A 24398-nucleotide genomic window follows, 5' to 3' on the forward strand; every position below is an offset into this window, starting at 1 on the left:
CCATGGTGCTGATTGGGTTTCAATTGGATAATCAATGTAACCTAGCGCGCCTATACAACGATTGAAAAGTACCGGCCTCTTCCGAGACATTTTCTTTGAAGAAGATGACGTTATACCTTTATGTACAATGGACAAGATGGAAGGTACACAACAGTAATATACTGAAAACACAATATTGAATATATTACTTAGCTAATGACTTCGATAATAATTTCATAACACCATATTGTAAGACCGAGTCGAATTATAACGACATAACGATCCTGATTAACATGAGAAATTGAATTCGTAACCTTTTACTCTTTGAAATAGAGGCATACTAGTACCAACGGCGGCAGATTCGGTCGATCGATCAGTGAATAGTTCACGACAATAACTGATAATCAGGGGCGTCTGTCAGCCAGAGCAAGGGGTCAAAGGTCGGCATTGTATGGCAGCTGGCGGCTGATAGCGGCGCACGATCCCTCCCCACAACATGTAGATTTTGGCTCGTTTTAGGGCTGATTTCATTGTCAATAGCTGCGCAGAAGTTGGCAGATTGTACAGGAATATGACTGTTGTTTGTGGGGCCCTTTCTGAGCCTCCGTGAGCGGCAAACCCGTGACCGGGCATCGTGCAATCTAGGGTAGATATGGCGGCAGCACCAGCCGCCGCGGCCGGGGGAAGTGGTCCTGTGAACACCGCCTTCCTCCTGGACCTGAACACCGGACAGAGACATGAACTGGGCACCAGGCGAGATGTGACCATAGGTAGGTTTATAGACGTGAGGACATCACTTAATGTTATGGATTACTCGGGATCAGTGTGTGGGATGTACTGTTATGTTTACTCAAAGGAGAGCATTAATTTTTATGGTTCATGAAGGCTATTAAAATCGAAGTGTGCTCAAATTACAAAGTGCATTGCCATTGTTCGGAACAATGCATTGAGGATGACGTTCGCCCAATGTACAAATCATATAAAAGACCTTGTTGGTTGAAGATAGCCCGTTGTTTCAGCATGACAATATATTGCGCAATTTTGGCACCCCGCCCCTACCATTCCCAAACAGCATTGTCATACAAGGAAGAAAATTTGATACCACTTTGAAAGCTGATTTAATGTCAAACATATCATCATTGTCAAAAGAATTGATTGATGACGTTACAGCACTGTGATCACACTCTCTTTCTCATGTAATATAAGGTGACAAATCATATTTCTTTAACGTCTAAATGTTACGTAAATTATATGATAAAGGTCATTGGCACAATTTGAACCATGCAATTGTTGAATTTTTATTAAGCTCATCATCACAGTATATAACGTCCGTTACTAGTAGATCTTAAAAACATCCTTATCAAGTAGTAGCACATTATAGTACAAGTTTATTGGCATAATATTAGCTGAAACTTACATGTTCTGCGTTCTCTTCAAATTCAATGTGTATTCATCATTAATCATTACACCACAACTTCTGCTTTTATCTAACTTTCAGGATCTGGTAAAGATGTTGATATTGCCATAAAAGGTGAAAGTGAGCCGGGAGTGTTCTGTGTGGTTAACACTCGTGATGGGGGCTTCCTTCTGTCTGCCGCCCAACAGGGGAGTTTGAGCTGTTCTATCAACGATGTGGAACTGGGGGAACCAACACAGCTGACCCAGGGTAGGTCAGGATCAATGAGAAAAAATTGAGAACTAGGGATATTCCATTTGACATGGAGTACAGTAAGAAGATGTCCATCCTCAATTCAAGCTTCCTTGAAAAATTTGCTTGGTTACGTAAAAACTTATTTCAATCATGCCTTTCATTTTCATTTCTTATGTACCATCTTCATTGTGCTTCATCGTCCTAATAGTAATATGCAAGATAACCTTCCAATTAATCAGACTGCTCCCCATCATAGTTAAAAAGCTATAAAAAAAGGATAAGAAGTAAATAAAAAATATGAAAAACATTTCCTTGTCATCATAAAGTAAACCATGTTGAACTCTAAATACATCTTGCCTCAATCTTTCAGTATTAAACTGACTTCTGTTGTCTTACAGGGTGTCTTGTCAGGGTGGGGAGGCATGGTCTCTTCAGGTTTGAGAGAAAAAGGTAAGAAAAATGGGATGCATCACTTCCACCTGTAGCTGATGCTCAATGATCATTGAGGTCAAACTAGAGCTGAGCAATATTCAAAGAAGAAGAAGCAAAAATTACCCAGTGACAGTTGCGACCTGTTTTCTTTTTGAAAATCATGTACAACGTGTAATCTTAAGAAAGAGATAAGAGTTTCTCACAGATGATACAGAGTTTAGCACAGATTCAGGAATATAGCCTTTACACATCCATCATGTTGGATTACAGTGTATATCTGTTAAACCTCCAGCTGCTGTGATCAATTTACCTGCCAACACCTGCTTGCCGAGATTCATACGATAAACATTATGACGTCAATGAAAAGCAGGTTTATACACTAGTGAGATCATGCCATGCAAGGAATCAACGTAGGCAGCGCGATACCATAAATCACTGGTTTATACAAGTCAACAAAAGGTCAAGTTCATCTGTTAATAGTGGCTAAGATGGATAACAACAAAGATGACTTACGCCCTGTTTACTGCCACACACACACACAGTTGATTAGGTTAAAGGTTACCAGCAATGATGCCATGTATGTCCTCTGATGTTCTCAGCTGCCCAAACTGGATCCAAATCTGTCATCATACTTTCTGTAACACGATCCGTCAGGAACTGTTCCATAACAGCACACGGGTAGATACCATTTAATTCTTCAGGGAGGCCATTGGTTGACAGTATCATATTTTCCTTCATTCTATCAACTTCAAACTGAAAAGCACTCGACTAATGCCTTTTTAAGTAAAGCTTTTGTAATACTAACATGATCATTTATTAGACATACGTAATGCAGAAGGAAAAGCTTTCATTTCAAATTTTAAATTAGCCCCATGGCAAATATTAGGTTGTCTGTACTTTGCACAAATATATGTTGAAGTGACAGGCAACAGCTGTATTAGCTAGGGTAGAGGACCGATATGGGGCAATGTGCAGTGTACTTATCAAGGGATGCCATGAGGAGGTAAATTCAATTAGTTTCTAGAAATTTGTTCAGTTCAGTTGTTTGCTGTCGCCATTTTGTCCTGATGTAGATTTTGTCTTCCCAAAAGTTTTTGGTTTCAGGTTTTTGAGATCCCTGCAAATGAGCTATATTTTTATCACTTTGCCACCAAGCTAAGGTCACTTGCAATACCCAAGGATTATCTATTCTGGACATACACAATATGATTATTGTAACCAAATCCCCACAATGTTTATCGTTATCAAGTTGCTGTATGTAATAACAATAAATGATACTGATAGGGTAGCATGGTCATACCACAGGAAACACAGTTATAAATCATCATGTCATAAGAAGCTGAATCATGGATGCACTATCATCTCTGTGTGATCAGTGCCAATCTTTCATTGTGACAGTCTCTGATAGTCTTACATAATAGATAGGTAGATGGCGGATTCTGATTACATTGCTCTTGGTGATAAATCATATCACACCAAGTAAAATAGTATTATATTGGACACTAATAGGCCTACAAGTACATACACCACTGAATGCATCAGCAATGTCACATATATTCTGTCTTTCTCTCTCTCTCTACTCACACACACACACACACACACACACACACACACACACGCACACACACACGCACACACACACACACACACACACACACACACGCACACATCCATGTACATACACTCATGCATGCAAAATACAAAGACACATACACAATCAATTCTATACCCAGTATTCCTAACCAAACAGCACAGAACTTTGAATGGTACCTTTTCATACTATAATTTATATTTCCTGTCTTCCTTACCTACAGGGAGGAGAGGAGACCCACCTCTGTGTCCTCCCCCCTGTCCCCTGAGTGGTGTGTAGTGGTACAGCCCAGTCTGGACTCAGACCTGCTGGAACACCTGACGACACCTGACCAGGTGGCTAACCTGGCATCCTCCATCCTGAGCCGGCAGCTGCTGACCTTACCTGACCTCCAGCCTACACCACAGCTGGTGGATACACTGTTCAAGGCATTACAGGTAAAACAGATGTCTAGAAGAACTATATTCAGACAAAAGAGCAAAAATTCTTCGTACAGCATTATCATAAAAAATTTGAAAAATTTTCACGATGTCCTAGGATTTGTAAAATGTCCACAAACATTTAGTCACTAGATTTATATTTGGAATCATGCATCAAGATGTTCATGTTGTAAATGAAAGCAATTTGTCACTGAATGATTGTCTAGTGAGGCTGATAAATGTGCAGTTTTTTTATGTTTTTATGTATGTAATATTTTTTACATGTTGTTCATGATTACTGATATTGTATGAAACACAGAATGAGCCCATTTATGTTTTTAATGTTTTTTATTAAGGTAACACAGTCATGTGATTTGATGTTTACAATTTTTCTACTGTTACATCGTGAAAGTAGGTAATTCAACCACTGGTTCAGTAACAGCTAGTTGTCTGCCTCCCTTCCTGACCTACATGTATATAGATAGAGCACCTTATAATTTAATTATTCAGTAGCAGACAATCCACAGCATTGATAAATTGCTTCTTTCATCCCAGCCTCAGCTGTAAATGTTCAGAGCTTAATGTCTGTGAAATGGACAAAAGTTACACTTTTAACGGCCTCACAATGTCACACCAACTTTCAAATTAGTGCATGAGAGTTTCCAGTGTGACACCTGACAGAACACAGCTTCATACTTATCTAAATTCATCAGGCACATGTTCTATTCCTGCCTTTCTAAGTGGATGTAGGAAATGTAGTAGGTACATTACAAGTTGAAGCTTTCCAGCCTGTAATCAAATCAGTTCCTCGGTAATTGAATCATGACAAGTCTGATAAGAAAATTGTTACATCATTGCTAATGGCCCTTTTTAATGTGCTTTTTTTAGGTGGCAGTGATTTCCTTCAGAAAGGATGATGTATTGTACCTAGTCTAATTTGCCTTTAAGGTCTAATTAACAGAGATAACTCTGTACTTACATTGGGTAGTGCTGTCCTTGGTGCTGAAATCTCATTTGATCAGTCAGTGGATAGATGTATGTCATGCTGCCTGGCAAAATCAATCATGATGATGCCCTACAATACAGCCAGGCATTTGGATAGTGTGTAATGTCATACATTGTATGAAATGGTTTGAAATTGGTTGTTTGGTTTGTCCTGGGGCATTATTACCCAAAAGCAAAGAATAACAGTTATGCTATATATAGTTCAACTGGATTTCAAATCTTGTCAGAAATTTGGTGAAGTTGCAGTGTACTGATGTCAGGAAAGCTATATATGTTTGATTTCAAGATATGACTTGTTTACATGACTGTCTTAGGAGGGCATTCTTGGAAAGAATGAGGTCTGTTTTTAATCATTTATAACCTTCTCATGGCTGACATCAAGTCACGGCTATTTGTAACGGCACTATTGATTGGTTTTCTCCAGGAGGTATCTGAGGTGGACCAGGAGGTTCTGGTGGAGTTTGTGCGGGAGTTTTACCAGGAGACAGGACAGGAGAACAGTGATGGGAGGGGAGAGACACCTGCGGGCCGGGTGCCAGGTCACACCTGCATCATACAGCTGCTGGTTCAGCTGCTCAGGTTCTCCCTGGTAAGTGGGTTAATGTGCAAAGATAGATACAAATGTTGGCTATCTACAATCTTGATTCACGTTCACATTTCTTAGGTATGAGATCAAAAGGATATACTAGATGAAACAATTTACATATAGTCTACATTACTGTACAAAATGTAAAGCCCTTCAAGTTCATGGTAGCATGGCCTTCAACCAGTGATGCACTTGAGTCGTAGCCTGGAAATTTTACTATTGTGTTGCACATTAGTATAGGAAGGGGTGTCAAGCAGCAACTGCTTGGTTTGTTGGAACTTTGTTTGCTTGTTGCTCTAGTTTTCAGCATTGCCATGTGTTATTGCCCAAAGTATGGATGGAGGTAATCCTTAGAATCAAGTTTAACTGCATGTAGTTAGTTCAAGACATGTATCTGAACAATCCCATTTCTGTATTCGCAGGACCCCGTTCAGCACAACATCCTGTGGCTGCGTCTGCTGGCAGCACTCAGCACCTTCACAGCTAACCTGCAGGCCCTGGTGGAGTGTAAGGCCTCCCCAGCTGTACAGGGCGCCATGGCGGCTCACCACTGCAGCGCAGAGCTGCAGCTGTACAGCTGCCAGGTGCTGGGGCAGCTGGCAACATACAGGCCACTTCCAGGCGAGAAGGTACACTATGGTGATGCATTAGATTGAAATTACTTCTTCCATCAAAATTTTCATTCATAGCTACAATGTACCATTAGAGTTATTTCATTGGTGACTTCAGGAGCCATCGGCATGGTATAATTTTAGAGGAAAGAAATTGTCAAAACTATGATCTTATTATAATATAGTTTCAAAGTTGAAGAATAATTTGAGTTATCATTTGTTTGTTGTACTGATGCTGTAAAACACAGATCATAGGTTTGAATGGTGGTGGATTCTGAATTGATACAAGCTGATAAGGAAGATAACATTTTTATCTTACCATAGCAACCTTAATAAGCAACATACCATGTACTTGACATTGATACAAACATGTGCCCCCTTCAGGCCCCTGTGCGTCAGTCTGTAGTGGAACTGGTGGTGCGTGCCATGGATGAACACAAGGGTGAGGAGAGAGTGGTGCAGGCTGGGTGCAGGGTGCTGGCAGCCCTGGTGCAGACCATGTCATCAACTATCAACTTTGTGGTCCTGGCAGGTAACATTTTAAAGAACCAAAAGTAGAACATTGGCTCTACAGACCACTGAAAACTGTTTTTTTTGCTGTGTGTTGAATGTGATTTCAATTACCATTGGAATTGTTTCAAATTCTTACCTTTTCTTCAGACCAAAAGTATAGAGTTTGTGGTTGATTTAAAACTAAATATGACATTGTGTAATCTGAGATTATAACAAATAAGTCCTTTGAATTTCTCTAACTACAGATTTGTGATGTTTGTTCTGACTGTCTTTCTGATAATTTTCATCTTGAATATCTTTCCTCTCTTCTGTCCACTATCTTATCAGGACTGGAATACACAGAGGAAGGTAAAATGTACATGTCTATTGATTGCTGTGACAATGTTTTTTTTTCTGTTAGCTCACTACACTGTCTTTGTGTGTGCATGATTGAGATTAAAGTGCACAATGCCATTTACAAGGTCAAAGATTTTCAGTGCATGCCTAGTTGTGAAATTCTAGTATGGTTCATGACATTTGATAGGTAGTGTTTTCACCCACTACATGTATTTGCATGTAATGTACGATATTCATAAAGTCATGTGGAATGAGCTGTCAGCACTTTTTTGTACTAATAGAAGGACCAATTGCAAAACACAAAGACTCACTAAAAGTGACTCACTGTCATCAACTAAAAGAGGTGTAGCTGTCAATACTTGTGAATGTTCTCAATTTTACATTTGATGCTTTAACACATAACAGTCTTCTTACAAGAAAAGGAAGGACTGTACACCACAAGGGAACCTGAATGCACAAGTTTATATCTGAAGTAAAGACCATCAAATGGGTAGAACACAGCCTTTCGTACAAAACAATGACATGAGTGAATTATGCACCATGTACAATGTACATTAGGATGATGCAAAATGTACAGGTTGTACGTGTTTGAGTCCTGCTATAGGTGAATAACAGTTACAGAAACTGTGAATTTTGGCAGTGGCCTGCTGATGTCTGACATACATTGTACACTGCTGACAGCAATGTTTACTTTAGAACCTACTTAATGTCTTAATTATGATATTAGAGCATGGGAGTTATTGTATGTATTTTTCACCTGTACCAGATGGCAGCCTGTCCAGGACGGAGGCATTTGTGGAGACAGGACTGGCCGTGCTGGACTTTGTACAGCAGGTTGCCATGGTTACGGTGAAGGACGTGATGTCGCTGTACCCACAGAACCTGTCTGTACAGCAGGACGGCTCATGTATAACCACATACTTCACACCAGTCACGTGAGCAACTGTCTTTCTTAAACTTTGTAATCAATGATGACATTTTCTCACTTGTAGTTGTTAGTAGTTACCAGTGTGCAGGGCTAAGGCACTACAACTTGTGAAATTTCACATAATATTACATGTAGTATGATCAACCAAGTGGATTCATAACAGGTATGACCAATACTGGTGCAGAATCTGTAGTCACCCAGTTGATAATATTGAATGTGTTATGTGATAATGTTGAGTGTAAACCAAAATGCAAAAGGGGCCCTGTTATTATATACATGTATACCATGAAAAGTTACCTACTAAATATTGTTACTATAAGACACCAAAACACATTACATAGATTACAAGATGTTTTGCAGTCAATATGGAAAAATTACACATGCAATCATTAACTTCAAGATAACAACTTCATGATTCCAAGCATCCAAATTGATAAATGTTACAAGTAGGGTGTACTAACATCAGCCTAATCAAATGTCAGACAAATCTGCAACATGTTAACATTATTAAATACATAATATAACAGATGAGAAAATGACATATTAAATTACCAAGCAGTCCCAAGATATAATCAGAGACCTGTCACTGCAGAAATGAGTTACATTAAATTACAGGCAATGTATACAGATCTATTCATGCAACAAACTTTTACACGGCATGTACTTACATCACTGGGGTAGAATATTCACAAAAAGGTAATAACGTAATTTGTAAATAAATGACATGTCCTATATATACATGCACATGTATCTCCCATCTTTGTATCAAATTTGCAAACTGGTTTCAAGCTGGTAGATATGTTTTGGATTCAGTTGTCATTTTCTAGGCACAGATGGTGTTGTTTCTACATGTAAGCCTCACAACATGTTAGGGATATTTGAACCAAGTGGACATTATACAATATCTTTCAACAAATACAGATGGTATACACTTCATACTTAGTCTAGATTAAGTTTTAGATGAAATAGATTTCATACTATATCATACTTAGTCTAGTCCTGTACATGTACAAACAGCCTATCCCAAGATGGTTGTCCCCCTGCGCTGTAAGAACTCTCGTGCAGGATGGTTGTTGGACAGTTGTGCCTGGTTTGACTTCCCTGCTGGCTTCTTCTTCTTTCTTGGCTCATTCTTTGTCCGTTTGAAGACTGTGACACACCTGTGTCCAAACAGGGCCTGGGGAAGTTTACCTGTCATGTAAAACAACAGAGTTATCAGTTGCAGTGCTGCTTATGATTAAGGAAATGTTGTTTCTAAAATGAAGCGACACCACGTTTATGGTATTTAATGTGTTGGATTACTGACGTGACCTCGTCTGTTGCCGTTTCTGTAGGAGGACCTGCTCTCTTTGATGACTGGAAATGATGGTCCAAAATTCACTTAATACGTACGATGTAATTCTCAGTGAGTGTCTTGTCCATCTTATCTGTATGACAGTGTCTGATCGTCCAATCACCTATGGCCACATTCATCCATCAGATCATCCATACCATTCATCCAAGTGTCCATCATGTTGGTTTGATCACACACAATTGTGATTTCATATTGGTCATCCCTGGTATTTCGTATTAAGATACATTTCTGCATGTTGTCTTACTGTACACCCAACATAAGAAATGAAGACATGGAAAGGAGTTCAGTTTTACCTGCTGCAGTCCACGTATCGCTCTCAGGATCATAATACTCCATGCTGTTGTATGGATCGGCCACCTCTGGTGCATCCCTTATCCCGCCAGTGCAGTAGATCTTACCATCCAACATGGCGGCCGAGTGCAGAGCCCGTACGATGCTGATGTTGGCAACCCTGGTGACCTGGTTGGTGTCGGGGCTGAAGACGATGACGTGGTTGTGGAATGCTCCCGCGATGGCGTAGATCTTCCCATCCATGGTCACAGCGGGGGTTCCGATGTGGTTCACCAAGGAAGATTCCACATACTTCCACCTGTAACAGAGTAAGAGATACATGTATGTGGTATTGTTCTATAAGCAACAGTCAGCATTAATTATTCTGCTTTATCATCTGACCCTAATTAAGGAGGATGCAAATTGACAATGATAAAGATTTTGTGTACACTGATAAAAAATTGTGAATAGCAACATATGTTGCTTAAATATGCACATTGAAGCTTTGATGTGACACAAGCAAAGCATGTACAATACGTATGTGCAGTGAAAGACATACAATGTACATCTGGAAACTGGCACAAATAAATCAACTGTCTCTGTCACAACAAATACAGTGAGAATTTACCTGCCAGTTTCAGGACTGAAGCACTGTATGAGGTTGATGGGAACAATAGGGTTGAACATGGTGCTTCCCCCGATCACGTACAGCTGACCCTGGCATGCAGCAGTAGCCGCTGCACACACTGCCCTGGAGAGGGGCATGATGCTCTCCCACCGGTTGATTTCAGGATCATACACCTCGGCACTGTCCATGACAACGTCGTGTTGATCCAGCCCACCGACCACGTAGACTTTCCCGTTCAGGAGCACGCACCCATGGCTCCTTCTCGCATCCAACATGTCAGCCAGCTCCAGCCACCTCTCAATGGCCAGGCTGTACATGCTGGCCTTGTTGGTGACTGTGTCGTCCTCTTCTCCTGTCCTGGACAGCATGGCCTTCCCTCCGGTGATGTAGATGCTGTTTCTGGTGGCCGCCACTCCGGGGCTAAGGAGAGGAACCGGCAACTTACCCAGAAGTCTCCATTTGGGGTCCTGTGGGTCATAGTAAATCAACTTGTCGGTGCTGACCTCCTTACGATCCACCTTCACCATCCCTCCGACAATCACCAGGACGCTCCTCCCCACACAGTCACGAGGCTTGCTCATCCGTGCCCGATTGGCCCATTCCGAGCCGCAGTCCTGCAGGAGGACATGGTTCTTTGCCTGCTCCACCAGCTTCATGCATTCAGGGCACTGCTTGATCAGGATGTTCTTTGACACAATGTTGTGCAGGTAGCTCGGATGTACGGATATCAGCCTGACCGTGCCCAGCATGTCTCTCACATTGTCTCTTCGATTTGCAAGGTCGTGGTTCATCCACCGCATGGCTGTGTCAAACACCGTCCCTTCCTCCATTACGTACAACTTGTCACTGGACAGGTATTCCAACATGTGGTCCAGCGGCAGGTCAAGGATTTCACTCTCCACACAGACATCAGGGAAGTTGTGCAGGGCATACTGCTTGGCTGCCTCCTGTAGCTGGTTACAGGCGAGAACCTCTGCAAACTGCCACATGCCGATACAGTTGGCAGGGTGCAGGTTAGCCTGCAGGAACGTGCAGCAGGCTTCTCTGACAGCGTGGAACTGGTAGTGACAGGAGGCCTCCAGGAGGTCCTGGGCGTTGGCAGTAGTCATGGTGATCTCTCCTGGAGAAATTAAAGATTATTTTTGATGTGCTTTGAATCAAAACATTGTAATGATAACTGACAATATAGTTAATATTGACTGGAATCAATTACAACTCTTATGGTACTGTAACAATATCTTAATATATTAAGTTTTTTTTTTCTCCTCATGTATGTCATATTGATGGACTATAATTTGTAGCAATGACAACACTGTACAGTATACATATTTAGGAAGTTAGATTAAGATTATACAATGATGGCTACCTCTGAAACCAAATTAAGTACTGTTGTACTTGCCTGTGTAGATATAGTTAATCAGTCTGCTGACAATATCAGGGGAAACACCCTTGAGGATGGCCTCAGAATTCTGGTTTTCTCTCATGTCGGCTGAGAACATGGCCATGAAGTAGGCATTGGTAGCCAACACTGCCCTACAGGGTGACAATTGGACAGAATCAAAACTGACACTTGTGCCAGACTGTCTTTAGAGTAATCAACTACTAGTAGTAGCACATGTTATGGATATCAGCTAATATACAATGTTAATTCCCTTGCATTAAATTTGTGTTACTGGTAGTGATGGGGTTTAGGCAGAAGGGAAAAGCATGGTCATGCATTAGCAGTAGACAGTGTTATGAGATATGTTTGAAAACTTACTTGTGGCAGTTGAAGTTGCTGTCCTCGCAGCAGACAGCAATGTCTGTCATCTCTGCGTCCTTGCGTTGCTGACACAGCAGTTTCAGGACATTACTGGGCTGTTCAGGCTTACACAGCTGGTACCCTACTTCTGCCACTGACTGCCGAGCTGCAGCTATATGTGGACAAACAAAGCATTTGATTGTAAAAAATGTCCCTAGCCTAGAGACTGGTTTATTCACATGAAGAGGTACAGAAGCCAAGTGTGATATTCAAGAACTTACTATCTCATTTTAAGACAATTCAACTTACATGTAATACCCAAGTTTCCCTTGCTTGGATTGTTTTTGGGTCCTCCCATCTTTCTAACCTGGGCCCACAGTTGTTTCCCTCTGATTCCCTTCCCTGATGGAACCGTGGTATAACTCTTCCTGGGTTTGTACTTTGGCTCCACCTTCTCCACCACCCTGATGAGGTGGTAGTTCTTGGCCTCGCTGATGAACTGAGCACACTCTGAGTTGTCCATGATGAACGGCACAGTCTCGACAGAGTTCACCAGGAACTCTGGGGTCACATGTTCCAGCCGGACACTGGGCATGAGTTTGGTTATACAGGCCTTCCTGTGGGCGGGATGAAGAAAAGCGCTTTAGAAACAGAAATCTTTACCGATCTAGACTATTTCAGACATGTATTAATGTCTCCTGTGCTACTTTGCCACTTATTACTCTCAAAACGTATGACAGGTACCAAAATTAAGCCAGATAAGTACACTATCAAAGGAGGAAAACTTCACTGTGCATATTCTTCAGTCCTTAGGCCACACCAATTTAATTTGTTGGTTCTCGGATTCGCCTCATCATTTTTTTCTGATTTGCAAAAAAAAAAAAAAAAGAATTCTGGTTCTGAATCAACTAAAAAATGCTCATATTTTGCCCCCAACAGTTGAGGAAATTCCTTTTCTTCCTAGTTGTTACAGTTTTTTACATCTATCAATGCAGTGGTTTTGATTAAAAGTTCAAAATTTATACTTTAAATTTTAACCCAGCCTTTTTTGTTGACTTCATGGCTCATATTGTAGCATTTGGGGCTATAATAGGATGCCTAGACCTGTTTTTATTTTTATTTTTTTTTGCCCTGTCGCTTCATATTTTTTCTGAAAAAATCCGAGAACCAACAAATTAAATTGGTGTGGCCTTAATTTAAAAAAAAGCTGAAATCAGATTTTCCCAGTCTGTGTACGTGTATTTCCAAGTTTAAAGTCACCAGTATTGTCAGCACAAGGCTGAGTTAACCTTACCTGTGTGTATCAGTCTCCAGCCACTTCATGGCAGCAGTGAACACCATGTGTTCATCTGGGGTGCAAAGGTCATCATGGCTGAGGTATTGTACAATCTGTTGGCTGGACAGTTGAAGCATCTCTTCATGCTGCATTACCTGAAGGAAGCATAACTGTTATTAGTTTATGCACGTAACAATAGTATGAGGTCAGAGTGATGACCAAATCTTGTTGTTTGCTTCAAATGGCGTATCAGCCCTCAAAACTTAGTTTTGCCCCCGAAAGGAGTCAAATAAAAGTGTTGCAACGAAAGGACAAACAATAACTGTAATTTTTATACTGAGTGTATAATCCCATCCATGTCTACCAAGAGACCACACTATATCTACAATTTGTAAAACAAATGAAAAGAGAGGTGTTGTGAGACCTGTTGAAAGTTGTGCAGTGCGTACTGCTGTGCCCTCAGGAGGAAACTTCCCTGGTCCAAAGTGTCAGCCAGCTGCCACAGACCCAGACAGTTAGCAGGTGTCAGCATGGCCTCCAGCAGGTAGCAGCACTTCTCAGCTACATCCTGCATCTGGAACCTGGGCCACAAGAAGAATAGACAATATTCTTACTCTTACTATACTACTCTTTACTATATGACAAGTTTTCATGAATTAACAGAATTGATATTTGTCTTAACCTCCGCCAAGAATTTGACTTTATAGCATATTTCTTTGCAGCGGGGAAGTTGGTTGGTTGGTTGGTTGGTTGGTTGGTTGGTTGGTTGGTTGGTTGGTTGGTTGGTTGGTTGGTTGGTTGGTTGGTTGGTTTACAAAATATAAATTATAAAAATTCAATGGACTTTCATGGCATTTTATTTTAGCAGATATTAGGGAAATTCATTAAGGAGCCAATTTTTCATTCTTGACCCTTAGCTTCTTTCCAACATACAACAAACAGCTTACAAGAATCCTAGGAATGTAACTGTCGCAAATATGCCTGCCAGGTGCTACAGCTGTAAAAGTAACCTGACCTGTGTGCGGCCTCCAGCAGGTGCCTTGCATTAGCAGGTGTGACCAGGATGTTTCCCGTGTAGATGAAGCTGAGCAGGTCCTCCAGCACCTCAGTGTGCATGTGTAGGATGGACAGGTTTGATCCAGCCTTCCCAAGCTGTGGTACACACCAGAAGTCAAGCAGACACAAAAAAGGAATAAAACCACAAATCACAGCATATTAGACGGTTTCGTCAGATTCTATCAAGAAAGAAAGAAAGAAAGAAAAAAGAAAGTGGTCCTGGTTCAGTTTTAGGTCACTAAAGAGCTAATGTCCCACTGGTCATGACAGAGAAGACAAATGCTATAGAGTATTTACAGGTTCATTATACAAGCACAAAATTCCATCCTAACGACTGCGACCCTTGAAAGTAGTGTTCATGTCAGGTGAGCGACAATAGCCGGGATTCGAACTCCCAACCTCTTATTCCAGAGGCAGGGTTGCTAACCACTAAACTATGCATGCTACAAGATATCATAGTACTATAATGATGCTTGATTGCATTTTCTCAAAATCAAGAAAGGTTTCACTTGATACATGAGGACATTTCTTCTACTGGTAAAACATAATACCTCCAGATCCTCCAACATAAGTCGGAAGTACTGTGCAGACATGAGGACTGCCCGATGACAGGGGAAGTCACTGTCCTTACACTGAACCAACGTGATGTCTGTAAACTCTCCTTTCTTTCTGAACTCATTCATTTTCTCCATGATCTGCAAGAAAAATCAGGCAGCCGGCTAATGTTTCAACAAGATTACTGGTTACATGATTGTCTTTTATACCTTAGAACTTCATTGGTGACTTAGTGCAAAATTCCTCATAACATTATCTCAATTAATGCAAAATCATTCACTGGATATGAGGTCTAGCTGTTTCTCTCACTTACTTACTTACTGTGCCAACAGGTCGTTAGATGCACATTCATGTAGGTAATATAGACAGTCACTATACTATACTATACTATACAATGCTTAATAGGTCTATATCCTGGTAATATTTTCAGACAAAAATTAATGCATCTTGGTTCTGGCCATACCATTCCCCCTCACCTGTATGGCCTGTCCATGGTTACGAAAACAGTAAATCCCCTCCTCCTCACCCACCCCCGGCAGTGAGGTGGTAGATTCCTTGCTGGATCCAGCCTGTAGCCCTTTCCTCCTCTTGCTTAGTCGTGCTCTTGTCTTGGTGATGAAACCGACAGCCCTCAGCTGCCCTCTGTGAGTGACTGAACCTCCTGCACCTGTAGATAGTACAGTGTATGCAGGGGTCGAAATAGATTTTGGGGCCAACTTGCACTGGTGCAGGTGAAAGAAAAAATACTTGCACCAGAAGAAAAATAGTTGCACCCCCCAAAGATAATACGTACACAACCAAAAGTACAATGTACTAACTTTAATAGCATTCAATATTTCCTTACACTACTAACCTCATGTCTGACACTCAGTAAAGTGGCCACTGTGGCCCTGTTCCACACTTACACCTCATCATCTGTATCAGACTCACTGGGATTACATTCCTGCTGCACAGCTCGTCTAGCCCTAGCCCCATATGGTTGTGTGGACGGCCTCCGAAAACTTCATGGATTCTGGTTTTGTTCCCTTTCCAGTTCTTTATTGGGTATTCTACATGGATAAAGCAAACTTGCACCGCGGTGCAGGTCGGCAAAAAAATAGTTGCACGACACCAAATTTACTTGCACCAAGTTGCACACAGAGGGGTATTTCGACCCCTGGTATGGGATATTGTTTTGTGAATATGAAGGAAGTTCCTGAGCTGGTTGGACTCTATTGCAGCAGGTGGTTTTGTAAATACCATTTTAGTTTCACATGTGATCATGAATGGCTCTTTTATCAGACTGGAAATAAAGTAACTAAAAGCCAGGATGTACGCATGTATACTGTATTCAGAAAACAAATTAGATTGAAATACACTGGTCAAAATTTTTTCAGCCACGTTTCATGGAACAACATAAACAAAGCAGTGCTTGTTCTATTGTAGATTTATTTTCTTTCCTTTCATTATATCTTTATTCAGTGCCTAAAAAACCATCTTACAGGTTATGTTTACTGGGCATAGTTTGCTTGTTGCATTTTAAGGTGATGACATATATTTAATTCTTTTGCTGCTTACATTGTACATGTTTGTTTTGTACATGTAACGTTTGTTTTGTAAAGTTTGTTTAACTTCCCATTTTACAACTTAACAAGTAGAGCCGTCTATGTAGTACAGAGTATTTCCGTCTATCACCAACATTACTAGAGAATACTGCTAATAGATAACCTTAAAGTTAAAGATCTGATAATTGCACTCACCCATCCTCCAAAATCACAACTCCTTGAATGCTGTGAAACCTGCCTTGTGTACTCCTTATTTCACAAGAGAGTTGTTTGAAAGCCTTTCACATGATGTATCCAATCAGCTTAGCAGGAATTACAGCAGTGAAGACAGAATAGGATTAGACCTTCCAGAAGAAATTTCGACTGTTGGCGTAGGGTTGTAGCATAGTCCATGGGTAACCACTCCAGTGTGCAGCCTTCCGTACTGTTGTTGTCCACAAACCGGGGACAGGTGTGGAAACAGGTCTGCACAAACCAAGGCTAAAGTTGTTACCACTACACCATCAAGCAGAAACGTCTGTAAAAAACTGCTTCATTTAGACATGGAAAAGTGACCCTCCATCAGTCTTGCTCATTTGCCCTTGAGAAACTAAAGACATTAATACTCATATTATTAATAGCTTCACTCTATAAACCTTCAGTTTAAAAAAATAAGAGCCCTCAATTTTATGAATTCATTAACAAAAATGATAATCTTCAAATCTGTTCAGACCAGTACAAATATGCAGTTCAGCTTGCTTTCTAACTCACTTGTTTGCTTCTATTATGTATCACTCATCTGTAAATGCTAGGGAAGTCTGTTCTTTTCTTAAGGACATGAGTGCTGCACTTAACACCTTAAAACAAACAGTGATTACAGATTTGTAAACCTCTCAATCGATCAGTCAATGGTTGCATGTTCAGACTGAAATTTGGGTTGTAGATGCATGACGAGTACAACTGTTTTAAATTGTTGTCACTGTAAATTTTTTCAAACCAGCGTTTAGTCCTTTTAGTCACCATGGATGTGAAAACTTATTGATCTGTAAAAGCTGAGTAGAGATTAATTCAGACAAGCTTATTGACAGTTCTAAAGTGGTTTTCCCATGACTCCTTAAGTCCCATTCAGAACATTTGCTCACCTGTTCCCTCCACACAAGGTGCCCAGTTCTACAGGTATTGTGGCTAATTGGGGATTGGCTCTTTAATACTTAGTCAAGCATGATGTATCACAGTGACTGTGTACCCAGGCCATAGTTGGGAGATGACACAATCTATAGGAAGACTAGGCTAGCACATTTTACATACAACATGTACCGACAACTCTGGTTCACCTGATCTCTGCAATTTGTACAGTACACATGTAGCAAATCATAACTACATGTATCTTTTAGAATGCAAAGTGTTACGTAGACGGTTACACTAAATAAAACAGAAAGTTTCCCACTTGTATTATTGGGTATCCACTTACATTGTTTACTTTTTTGCAGAGAGTGCCATGACACAGACCAAGAGGTAAATGCAGTTAAAGAAACTCAGTCAAACAGACCGATTCTCAAGACAAGGACAAGGTCAGATTCAAAGTCTGAGAAGAGGGTGAGCTTTGCTGAAGACACTAAGTCAGCAACTAGTGAATCTTCATCTGACAGTGAAGACGAATCAGAAAAAGACTCTGTAGTGGTAATGAGAGAAAGTAAAGATGAAACTCTGGAGTCTACAGACAAGATTGCTGAGTTAGAAGGTGAGTCTGTTTCTGGAACAGCACCTATAACCTCTCAGACTTCCCCAAAGCAACCTGGTGACAATCCTGTGGTAGAAGCCACTCGTGTTGATGCAAAGAATGCAAAGATGGTAAAGACATCCTCTCCTCAGTCTTCACCATCTAAACAGAATAAAAAGAAAACAGATAAGGACCGTGGAAAGGAAAAGACTGTAGGAAAATCCAGCAAAGACATTCCTGTGCAATTTTATGTGAAGCCAAAGGCAGAACATCGTCCTGAAGAAAAGCACACTGTCAATGGTCATGACAACACTGAGTTCAAACCTTCTCTTGAAACACAACAAGTTACCACTATTTCATTACAACAAGGAACTGATAACTGCATCGGTTTGAGTGAAGCTAGGCCAACCTCCTTGCCCCTAGAAGAAGTGGTATTTTCTGAAGAGACATCAGTGCACTGGAATGGCAACGGAACAGTGGTCTCTCCCATGGGGCAGGGACGGAGGAAGTGGGGTACTGTGAAGAACCCGCCACTAGATCTGGACATAGAGGAGAACAGTCTGGCAGGCAGTTACATTGAAGTGGAGGTGGAGGATATTGGGGTGGTGGCAGCTGACTTGGAGGAGTCCTTGGAGAATGGTGAGGTCATGATGGAGAGGCCAGCAAGGAGGAAATGGGGAAGTATTAAGGTATGTACTGACCTTAAGAGAATACTAACTGGAATTCACAAGATTTTAGCACTGATCCTTGATTATAGTAACTGTTACAATTACAGTAAATGCTGATTTAAGAAGTATTTTTTTGTTCTGAAGTTGAATGTGACATTTACATTGTAGACAATGTACCTGTTTTGATAAGTGAAATTTAATGCTGGCACTTGTATGCTTCATCTGATGTACAGTAACAGAAGAAATCTATTTTCAGGTTCCGCAGCCTCCAATGCTGGAGTCAGAGAGCCCAGAGATGAATGGGAGTATCACCCCTAAAGAAGAAGTTACAGAGGTGTGAATTATATACATGTACATATTGTACCAGTATGTGTCATATTTTCAAGCTTTCCATTATTTGTGATATTTCCACATTTTGAGTGTTTGATCCACTCAAATCCACTGATGATCACAAATTACGCTAAACAGGCTTGTTTCTTGACTGTTTTTTGGCATTCCATATAGGAAACCTGTGTAGAGAAAGTCCACAATGGGCACAGTGACTTTTGTGACACCTTGGCAAGAAGAACAAGGGTAAGATTATCTATGATAAAGTTCTGCCATAAGCTTCAGACAACATTTATGTTAGGAAACACATAGCTTTTTTATACAACTGTATCATAAAGACATTTGATTTTGAAACATAATCTAATGGAATGTTAATTTATTCATCTTTAGCAGCTGTAAACCAATCAGTAAATTTGACGTGTGTGTTAGATCTGGTGGTTACGTAGTCATGTAGCTTCTATCAGAATCCCAAGATTTATTTTACTCCCTTTCATCAGGTGGTGAACTTCATCCTGGACCTGTGGACCAATCGTAAGAAACGTCTGCAGGCTGCGGACAGTCTGGCCAAGCCGGCGCTGCAGCTGCTGACGGAGGCCGGGTACGACCAGGAGGAGGTGTCGTCTCTGCCGGAGGACGAGAGGGACAGTCCGCTGGTGGTGTGGGACGCCGCAGCCTGCTGCAATGTGCTGGACACACTGTGTGCCAACAGGTCAGGATCATCTGTAGGGTTGGGGACCATGGTCACTTTCAGCACCAACTTTATCCATTTCTAGCGTTAGCCTTTGCCTTCTGCGTACAGTCAGCTAGTCAGCTGCCTGTGCCTGTAACATAAATTAGTCATTTATTAGGCAATTATGATATTCATGCTTTGATTGATAATTTAAGATGTACTTATAATGACAAGAAACCTCTTTACTTTTATCCTCAAGTTTATGTCAATTCTTGCAGCTAATTTCTAGATGTGTTGTCACAAGTATGTGATGTCATAGATCTGTTGTGAACCATATGCAAGGTTCCTAGTCTGTACATTTGTGGTGTGAATAAACCATAATGGTACCTCCATCTACTGCTCAGGTCCCACTGGTCTCTGGGCGTGGCCTCAAGACTTCTCCCCCAGGTGGAGGCAGTACTGAAGCAGCAGTCCTCAACAAGACTGGCTGCAAGGTGAGCAGTCTTCCTCTTCTGGTGGAGGATTATCATTGCCATAACTCACTGGCTGAGTTGAAAAAATCTTTTGATACCGTTCTATTAAGGTTACCACCTACTAGTATACTTACAACAATGAAAGTGGTGCAAATTTAAAGTAACTAGTAAGTTGCTTCTGATTTGATTACTGCCAGTGCTTGCTCTCTTACAGTAAGCCTTGCACCCACCATAACAACCCTTAAGTACAGTCTCAAACCTACAAGCCATCACACAGTCACACTTCATGATTTATAAGAATTTTTGTTTATTTTATACAGTGCTTTACAGACTGTGCAGCGTGTGCTGGTGCTTGTGCTGGACCGCCTGGGTACAGAGATCAACCCCGACAAAAATGGTAAAGCGCATATTTTCAAGAAATTCTTTATAATTAATTTTATGCATCTAGCAGTACACTCTCTCTATATATAGCTCAAATGATGGTCAAATTAGTTCTGCATCTGTTTGGGTAGTTTAAAACTGTGACAGTTTAACGACCACACCTACCGTTGTTCAGGTGAGGTATCGTTGCGTGATGCGGAGGTTCGACAGGTGTGCTGGACAACACTGCACAACATCCACCAGGCGGTCCAACAACTGCTGCATGATGGGATACCTTCCCATGAGATAGAAAATGATGCTGAGTGTCACCAGCTCCTGACATCCATCAAGGCACTCCTAAACCCCTTTGTTGTCCCCATTTCCCCTGATTGAAAAAGGTGGAAGTAATCTGGATAACATCCACTTAAGGAGAGTTCAGACAACTTCTTTCAGAGTCTGTAAAACAGCTCTGATTTTAATATCAATTTTCAGTATTGACATCTAGGCATACATGTACTACGATGTAGCAGAGTTAGTATGTTGTACAGAAAACTTTAAATTATTGAAGAGATGATTGATATTATGGCTATGGTGTTTTTAATGGAGACAGCTGGAGACAAAAAAGTGTGACATTTTTTGTATCAATGCAGCGAAGTGATTCTTCCAATCTGCAGTTATTTGATCTCATACCTTCCACAGGAAATTTTAAAGGAATGTGCAATTTTTCTATGTCTAGCAAATGTAAGATTAAATTTGTCTTAACTGGCTATAGCAAAGCAACAATTGGATTATTCAAATTAAAACTTGTATGGGAAATCATATGAATGGGGGTGTCTAAGCCACTTTTTGATATCCAATTGTAAAGATTAATATTTTATCATATCATCTATCAAAGTAAAACGTGCAGAATTTGATATTCATGACTGTTGTATGTTTGGAAATCCATACATCTCATTGCAATCAATGTTGTTTAAATAACTCCCTCAACATAGAACCACTGTAAAATGATTTTCAGATATTGTGTAACATATCATACTATATGTTTATATTCAATATTTATAAATATTCAATACCGTAATGATCAATAATCTATTAAGCAAATAATGATAAATCTCTTTCTGTTGCATTGTAAATTACAGAATCTAATGATAATTATGCAGATGATATCTTATCAGAGATGGCTTGTGAGAAAAAGTTGAAATTATTAAATTTTTTATTGTGATATCAAAAGTTAACATGGTACAAGGTTAAGTTAGCATGTATTGACTTGTTTCAGACCAATCAAGTTTCTACAAAATGATTGATAGTAACTAGTGTTTTATTTTTCAGCAAGTAACTGATGACAATACACCATACATGTATAACTACTATAAGAGTAGACTACATTTTAATTGTGTACATTAACTTTTGGTAATGATATACATTGCGTAACTTATGTCCATGATATTTGTAACAAATTCATTTGTCATTCTAAGAGAATTAGACAAGTCTGTTTTCATGAAGCAGTTCATCTGGGTCTAAATGTTTATACCAGATCCTTTCCACTTGCCCCTGTGTTTTTTTTGTTGCAGTTTGAGTGGAAAGTCCAGCAACAAGAGACATTACAACTTGCCCTTCTACATCATGTACCTCAACAAGTCGTTTCATCTTGTTATGGCATTACCATGATTAAAATGTACTGGGTGTAGAGAGTGTTGTCCTTGTCAATGTCCACTGCAACAACCATTACCCATAGGCCGACAGATGGAAATGTTGCAGGCAACGAGCTATTCATATAAGACTACTGTAACATTGACTATATTATATGGATGACATTCGCACGCGCATTAATTTTTGGCCGTTTTCCAGAAAAGTTCGACCATACTGTAAATCTGCAAAATGACAAAATATTCTGTAAATTGCAAGCCATATTGGAAAGCGAATACTAGGCAAGCCCTTTTTCTATTGTAATGTTTTTGTACATCAGAAAAATTAGGCTGAAAAATTACTTCGACAATGGCACTCCACGAGTGCAGAGCCAGGTGGCAGACAGCTAGTCTAGAGTCACAAAAACTCTCTAGAGTGCAATCAACCCACGCTAGGATTGGATACCAGGCTGTTAAGGTCTCTTAAGTTACAAGTTTGGAGGGTGAAGAGCGTGGATCAAACCAGCCTCTTTTTGGTGACGCCTCAGAGGTGGAGGCATTTGTGTACGTACTACGATCAAAAATTGAACGAATGCATTCCCTAGGGAATTGCTTTTGAGGTAGCCTTCGGCCATGTGGTCTTTGAACCGAGAAGTGTCAGTTTGAATCCGTCAACCTTGACAGACAATTAACAAAAATCTTGGGTAAAAATCATGAAAACATCCGAAAGACCGACAACCACTCTCAACACCATGATTTGCCTCTCAAAATGCGGAAAGTTGCGTTTTTAAAGGGTTGAAAATCCTAAATTTCACGGGGGAGCATGCTCTGGGCCCCCTAGGTTGCGAGGCGCTCCCCTCCCAAAATCCATCGATACACCTGGGTGGACGGAAGAAAATTAAAGCTGGCTAGAACTCTGGCCGACTCGGACTCCCCTGTATTTGTGGCACACTCTGGTACCAGGGCAGGCGGGAAACACAGGGAACACTAGTGTGAAGCACCTTTAATGCGTGCTTCATTACATGCATTTTCCCACGGTGATTTTCAAGACTTGTTGATTTTTACTGGTCAGCAGGTTAACTTGGTCTTCGGGAACAGGTCAGCAGTGTTCATGGCATAGTTACAACCTTGGTCACACATATCCGAATATGGCCTCCTGATCACTGCCGAACTGGCCGTTCGTCTTGACCGATCGTCGGATCTCAATTTTCGGGTGATCATGACTTCGGCACCCGTCGGAACCCGCCTTCGGCACCCACTCGGAACTTGAAAACCTCCCGGGCCTAAAGCTACTGCCTATGACCTAACGTTGTACCAAGGACGTCGACTGTTGGGGTAAGTCCCAATTTACTTCGTGTTGGTTAAGTAAAGTTTAACTGTTATCATAAGGTCGACTGTTGTTGGCTGGAGTTTGGCGAGGTCGGCTACTTTTAGGCTACTTCAGCCAATACAAATGTTTCAAAATTCTTAAAACATTCGGGTGTGGACGGGAGGTTCGACCGTGGTTGGCTGGTCTTCGGGAATAGGTCAGTGGTGTTAAGGGCATGTTCGGGGGTAAAGTTTGACTGAAATTTAAGTTAAATTCGATTCAATGCGTATAGAAAGGTACGCGTGGCATAAATTCGGTCAGGCTTGAATCATTACTTTAGACACTGTACGAACTGACACCGTGCGAACACGCCCCGAACACAGCTCACCTAACCCTGTTGTTCTTCAATTCAGCCTTAGGCAACCAACTTACCAATTGTACAGGATGGCCTACCACGGTATGTCTGGTCATGACGAAAAAGATCAAAAAGATTGAGAATTCAAAATGGCGGAAACAGGAAAAGTCAAATTGTTGTGGTGGGTGCTCCTGTGTCTGCTCACTCTGACTCTTCTGGTTCTGTGCGTGAACTTAGCCGGACCGATGTGGGATCAGCTGGACATGACGACATCTAAATATCTTCAGAAGCAACGACAAAATTCAAGGTACTGCTGATGTTGATTCGCTCGTTCGTTCGTTCTTGATGTTTATACAGACAATTGTCTGACTTTTGTAAGGACTCGAATAAGTCGCGGTGGCATTCGTTTGACGTAGTATTTTAATTGCACAAACGAT

The 24398-nt window shown here is 40.9% G+C and overlaps 2 protein-coding genes across 4 annotated transcripts; one reads left to right on the forward strand and one right to left on the reverse strand.

The window, feature by feature from the left end:
• Positions 1 to 412: 412 nt before the first annotated feature.
• LOC109477207 lies at positions 413 to 21787 on the forward strand. Of its 3 annotated transcripts, XM_019778274.1 has the most exons (16): positions 413 to 749; positions 1478 to 1645; positions 2029 to 2080; positions 3877 to 4090; positions 5502 to 5666; positions 6086 to 6292; positions 6659 to 6806; positions 7115 to 7135; positions 7890 to 8058; positions 17945 to 18863; positions 19099 to 19176; positions 19347 to 19415; positions 19667 to 19878; positions 20244 to 20333; positions 20633 to 20709; positions 20869 to 21787. In XM_019778274.1, the coding sequence occupies exons 1-16, from the start codon at positions 632 to 634 to the stop codon at positions 21063 to 21065; spliced, it is 2904 nt and encodes a 967-aa protein (XP_019633833.1). In that variant the 5' UTR covers positions 413 to 631; the 3' UTR covers positions 21066 to 21787. The 3 variants fall into 3 exon arrangements, with proteins under 3 accessions (XP_019633833.1, XP_019633834.1, XP_019633835.1); XM_019778275.1 differs by lacking the exon at positions 7115 to 7135; XM_019778276.1 differs by lacking the exons at positions 413 to 749; positions 1478 to 1645; positions 2029 to 2080 and adding an exon at positions 2978 to 3065.
• Positions 9392 to 13901, reverse strand: LOC109477209 (kelch-like protein 38). The gene is made up of 7 exons (XM_019778278.1): positions 13745 to 13901; positions 13339 to 13475; positions 12354 to 12661; positions 12063 to 12216; positions 11703 to 11836; positions 10304 to 11423; positions 9392 to 9994 (listed from the first exon to the last, which is right to left on the reverse strand). The coding sequence occupies exons 1-7, from the start codon at positions 13892 to 13894 to the stop codon at positions 9646 to 9648; spliced, it is 2352 nt and encodes a 783-aa protein (XP_019633837.1). The 5' UTR covers positions 13895 to 13901; the 3' UTR covers positions 9392 to 9645.
• Positions 21788 to 24398: the final 2611 nt, after the last annotated feature.

This window comes from Branchiostoma belcheri, unplaced genomic scaffold, assembly GCF_001625305.1.
Source record: "Branchiostoma belcheri isolate BF01 breed outbred unplaced genomic scaffold, Haploidv18h27 scaffold4, whole genome shotgun sequence".
NCBI lineage: Eukaryota > Metazoa > Chordata > Leptocardii > Amphioxiformes > Branchiostomatidae > Branchiostoma > Branchiostoma belcheri.

Coding starts and splice junctions, on each gene's coding strand:
- LOC109477207 (XM_019778274.1), top strand. CDS start 632: ATGGCGGCAGCACCAGCCGCCGCGGCCGGGGGAAGTGGTCCTGTGAAC. Junction 1,646..2,028: donor ACCAACACAGCTGACCCAGG/GTAGGTCAGGAT, acceptor GTTGTCTTACAG/GGTGTCTTGTCAGGGTGGGG. Junction 2,081..3,876: donor TTCAGGTTTGAGAGAAAAAG/GTAAGAAAAATG, acceptor CCTTACCTACAG/GGAGGAGAGGAGACCCACCT.
- LOC109477209 (XM_019778278.1), bottom strand. CDS start 13,894: ATGCAGGATGTAGCTGAGAAGTGCTGCTACCTGCTGGAGGCCATGCTG. Junction 12,662..13,338: donor CTGGAGACTGATACACACAG/GTAAGGTTAACT, acceptor TCCCGCCCACAG/GAAGGCCTGTATAACCAAAC. Junction 11,424..11,702: donor GATTAACTATATCTACACAG/GCAAGTACAACA, acceptor TAATTTCTCCAG/GAGAGATCACCATGACTACT.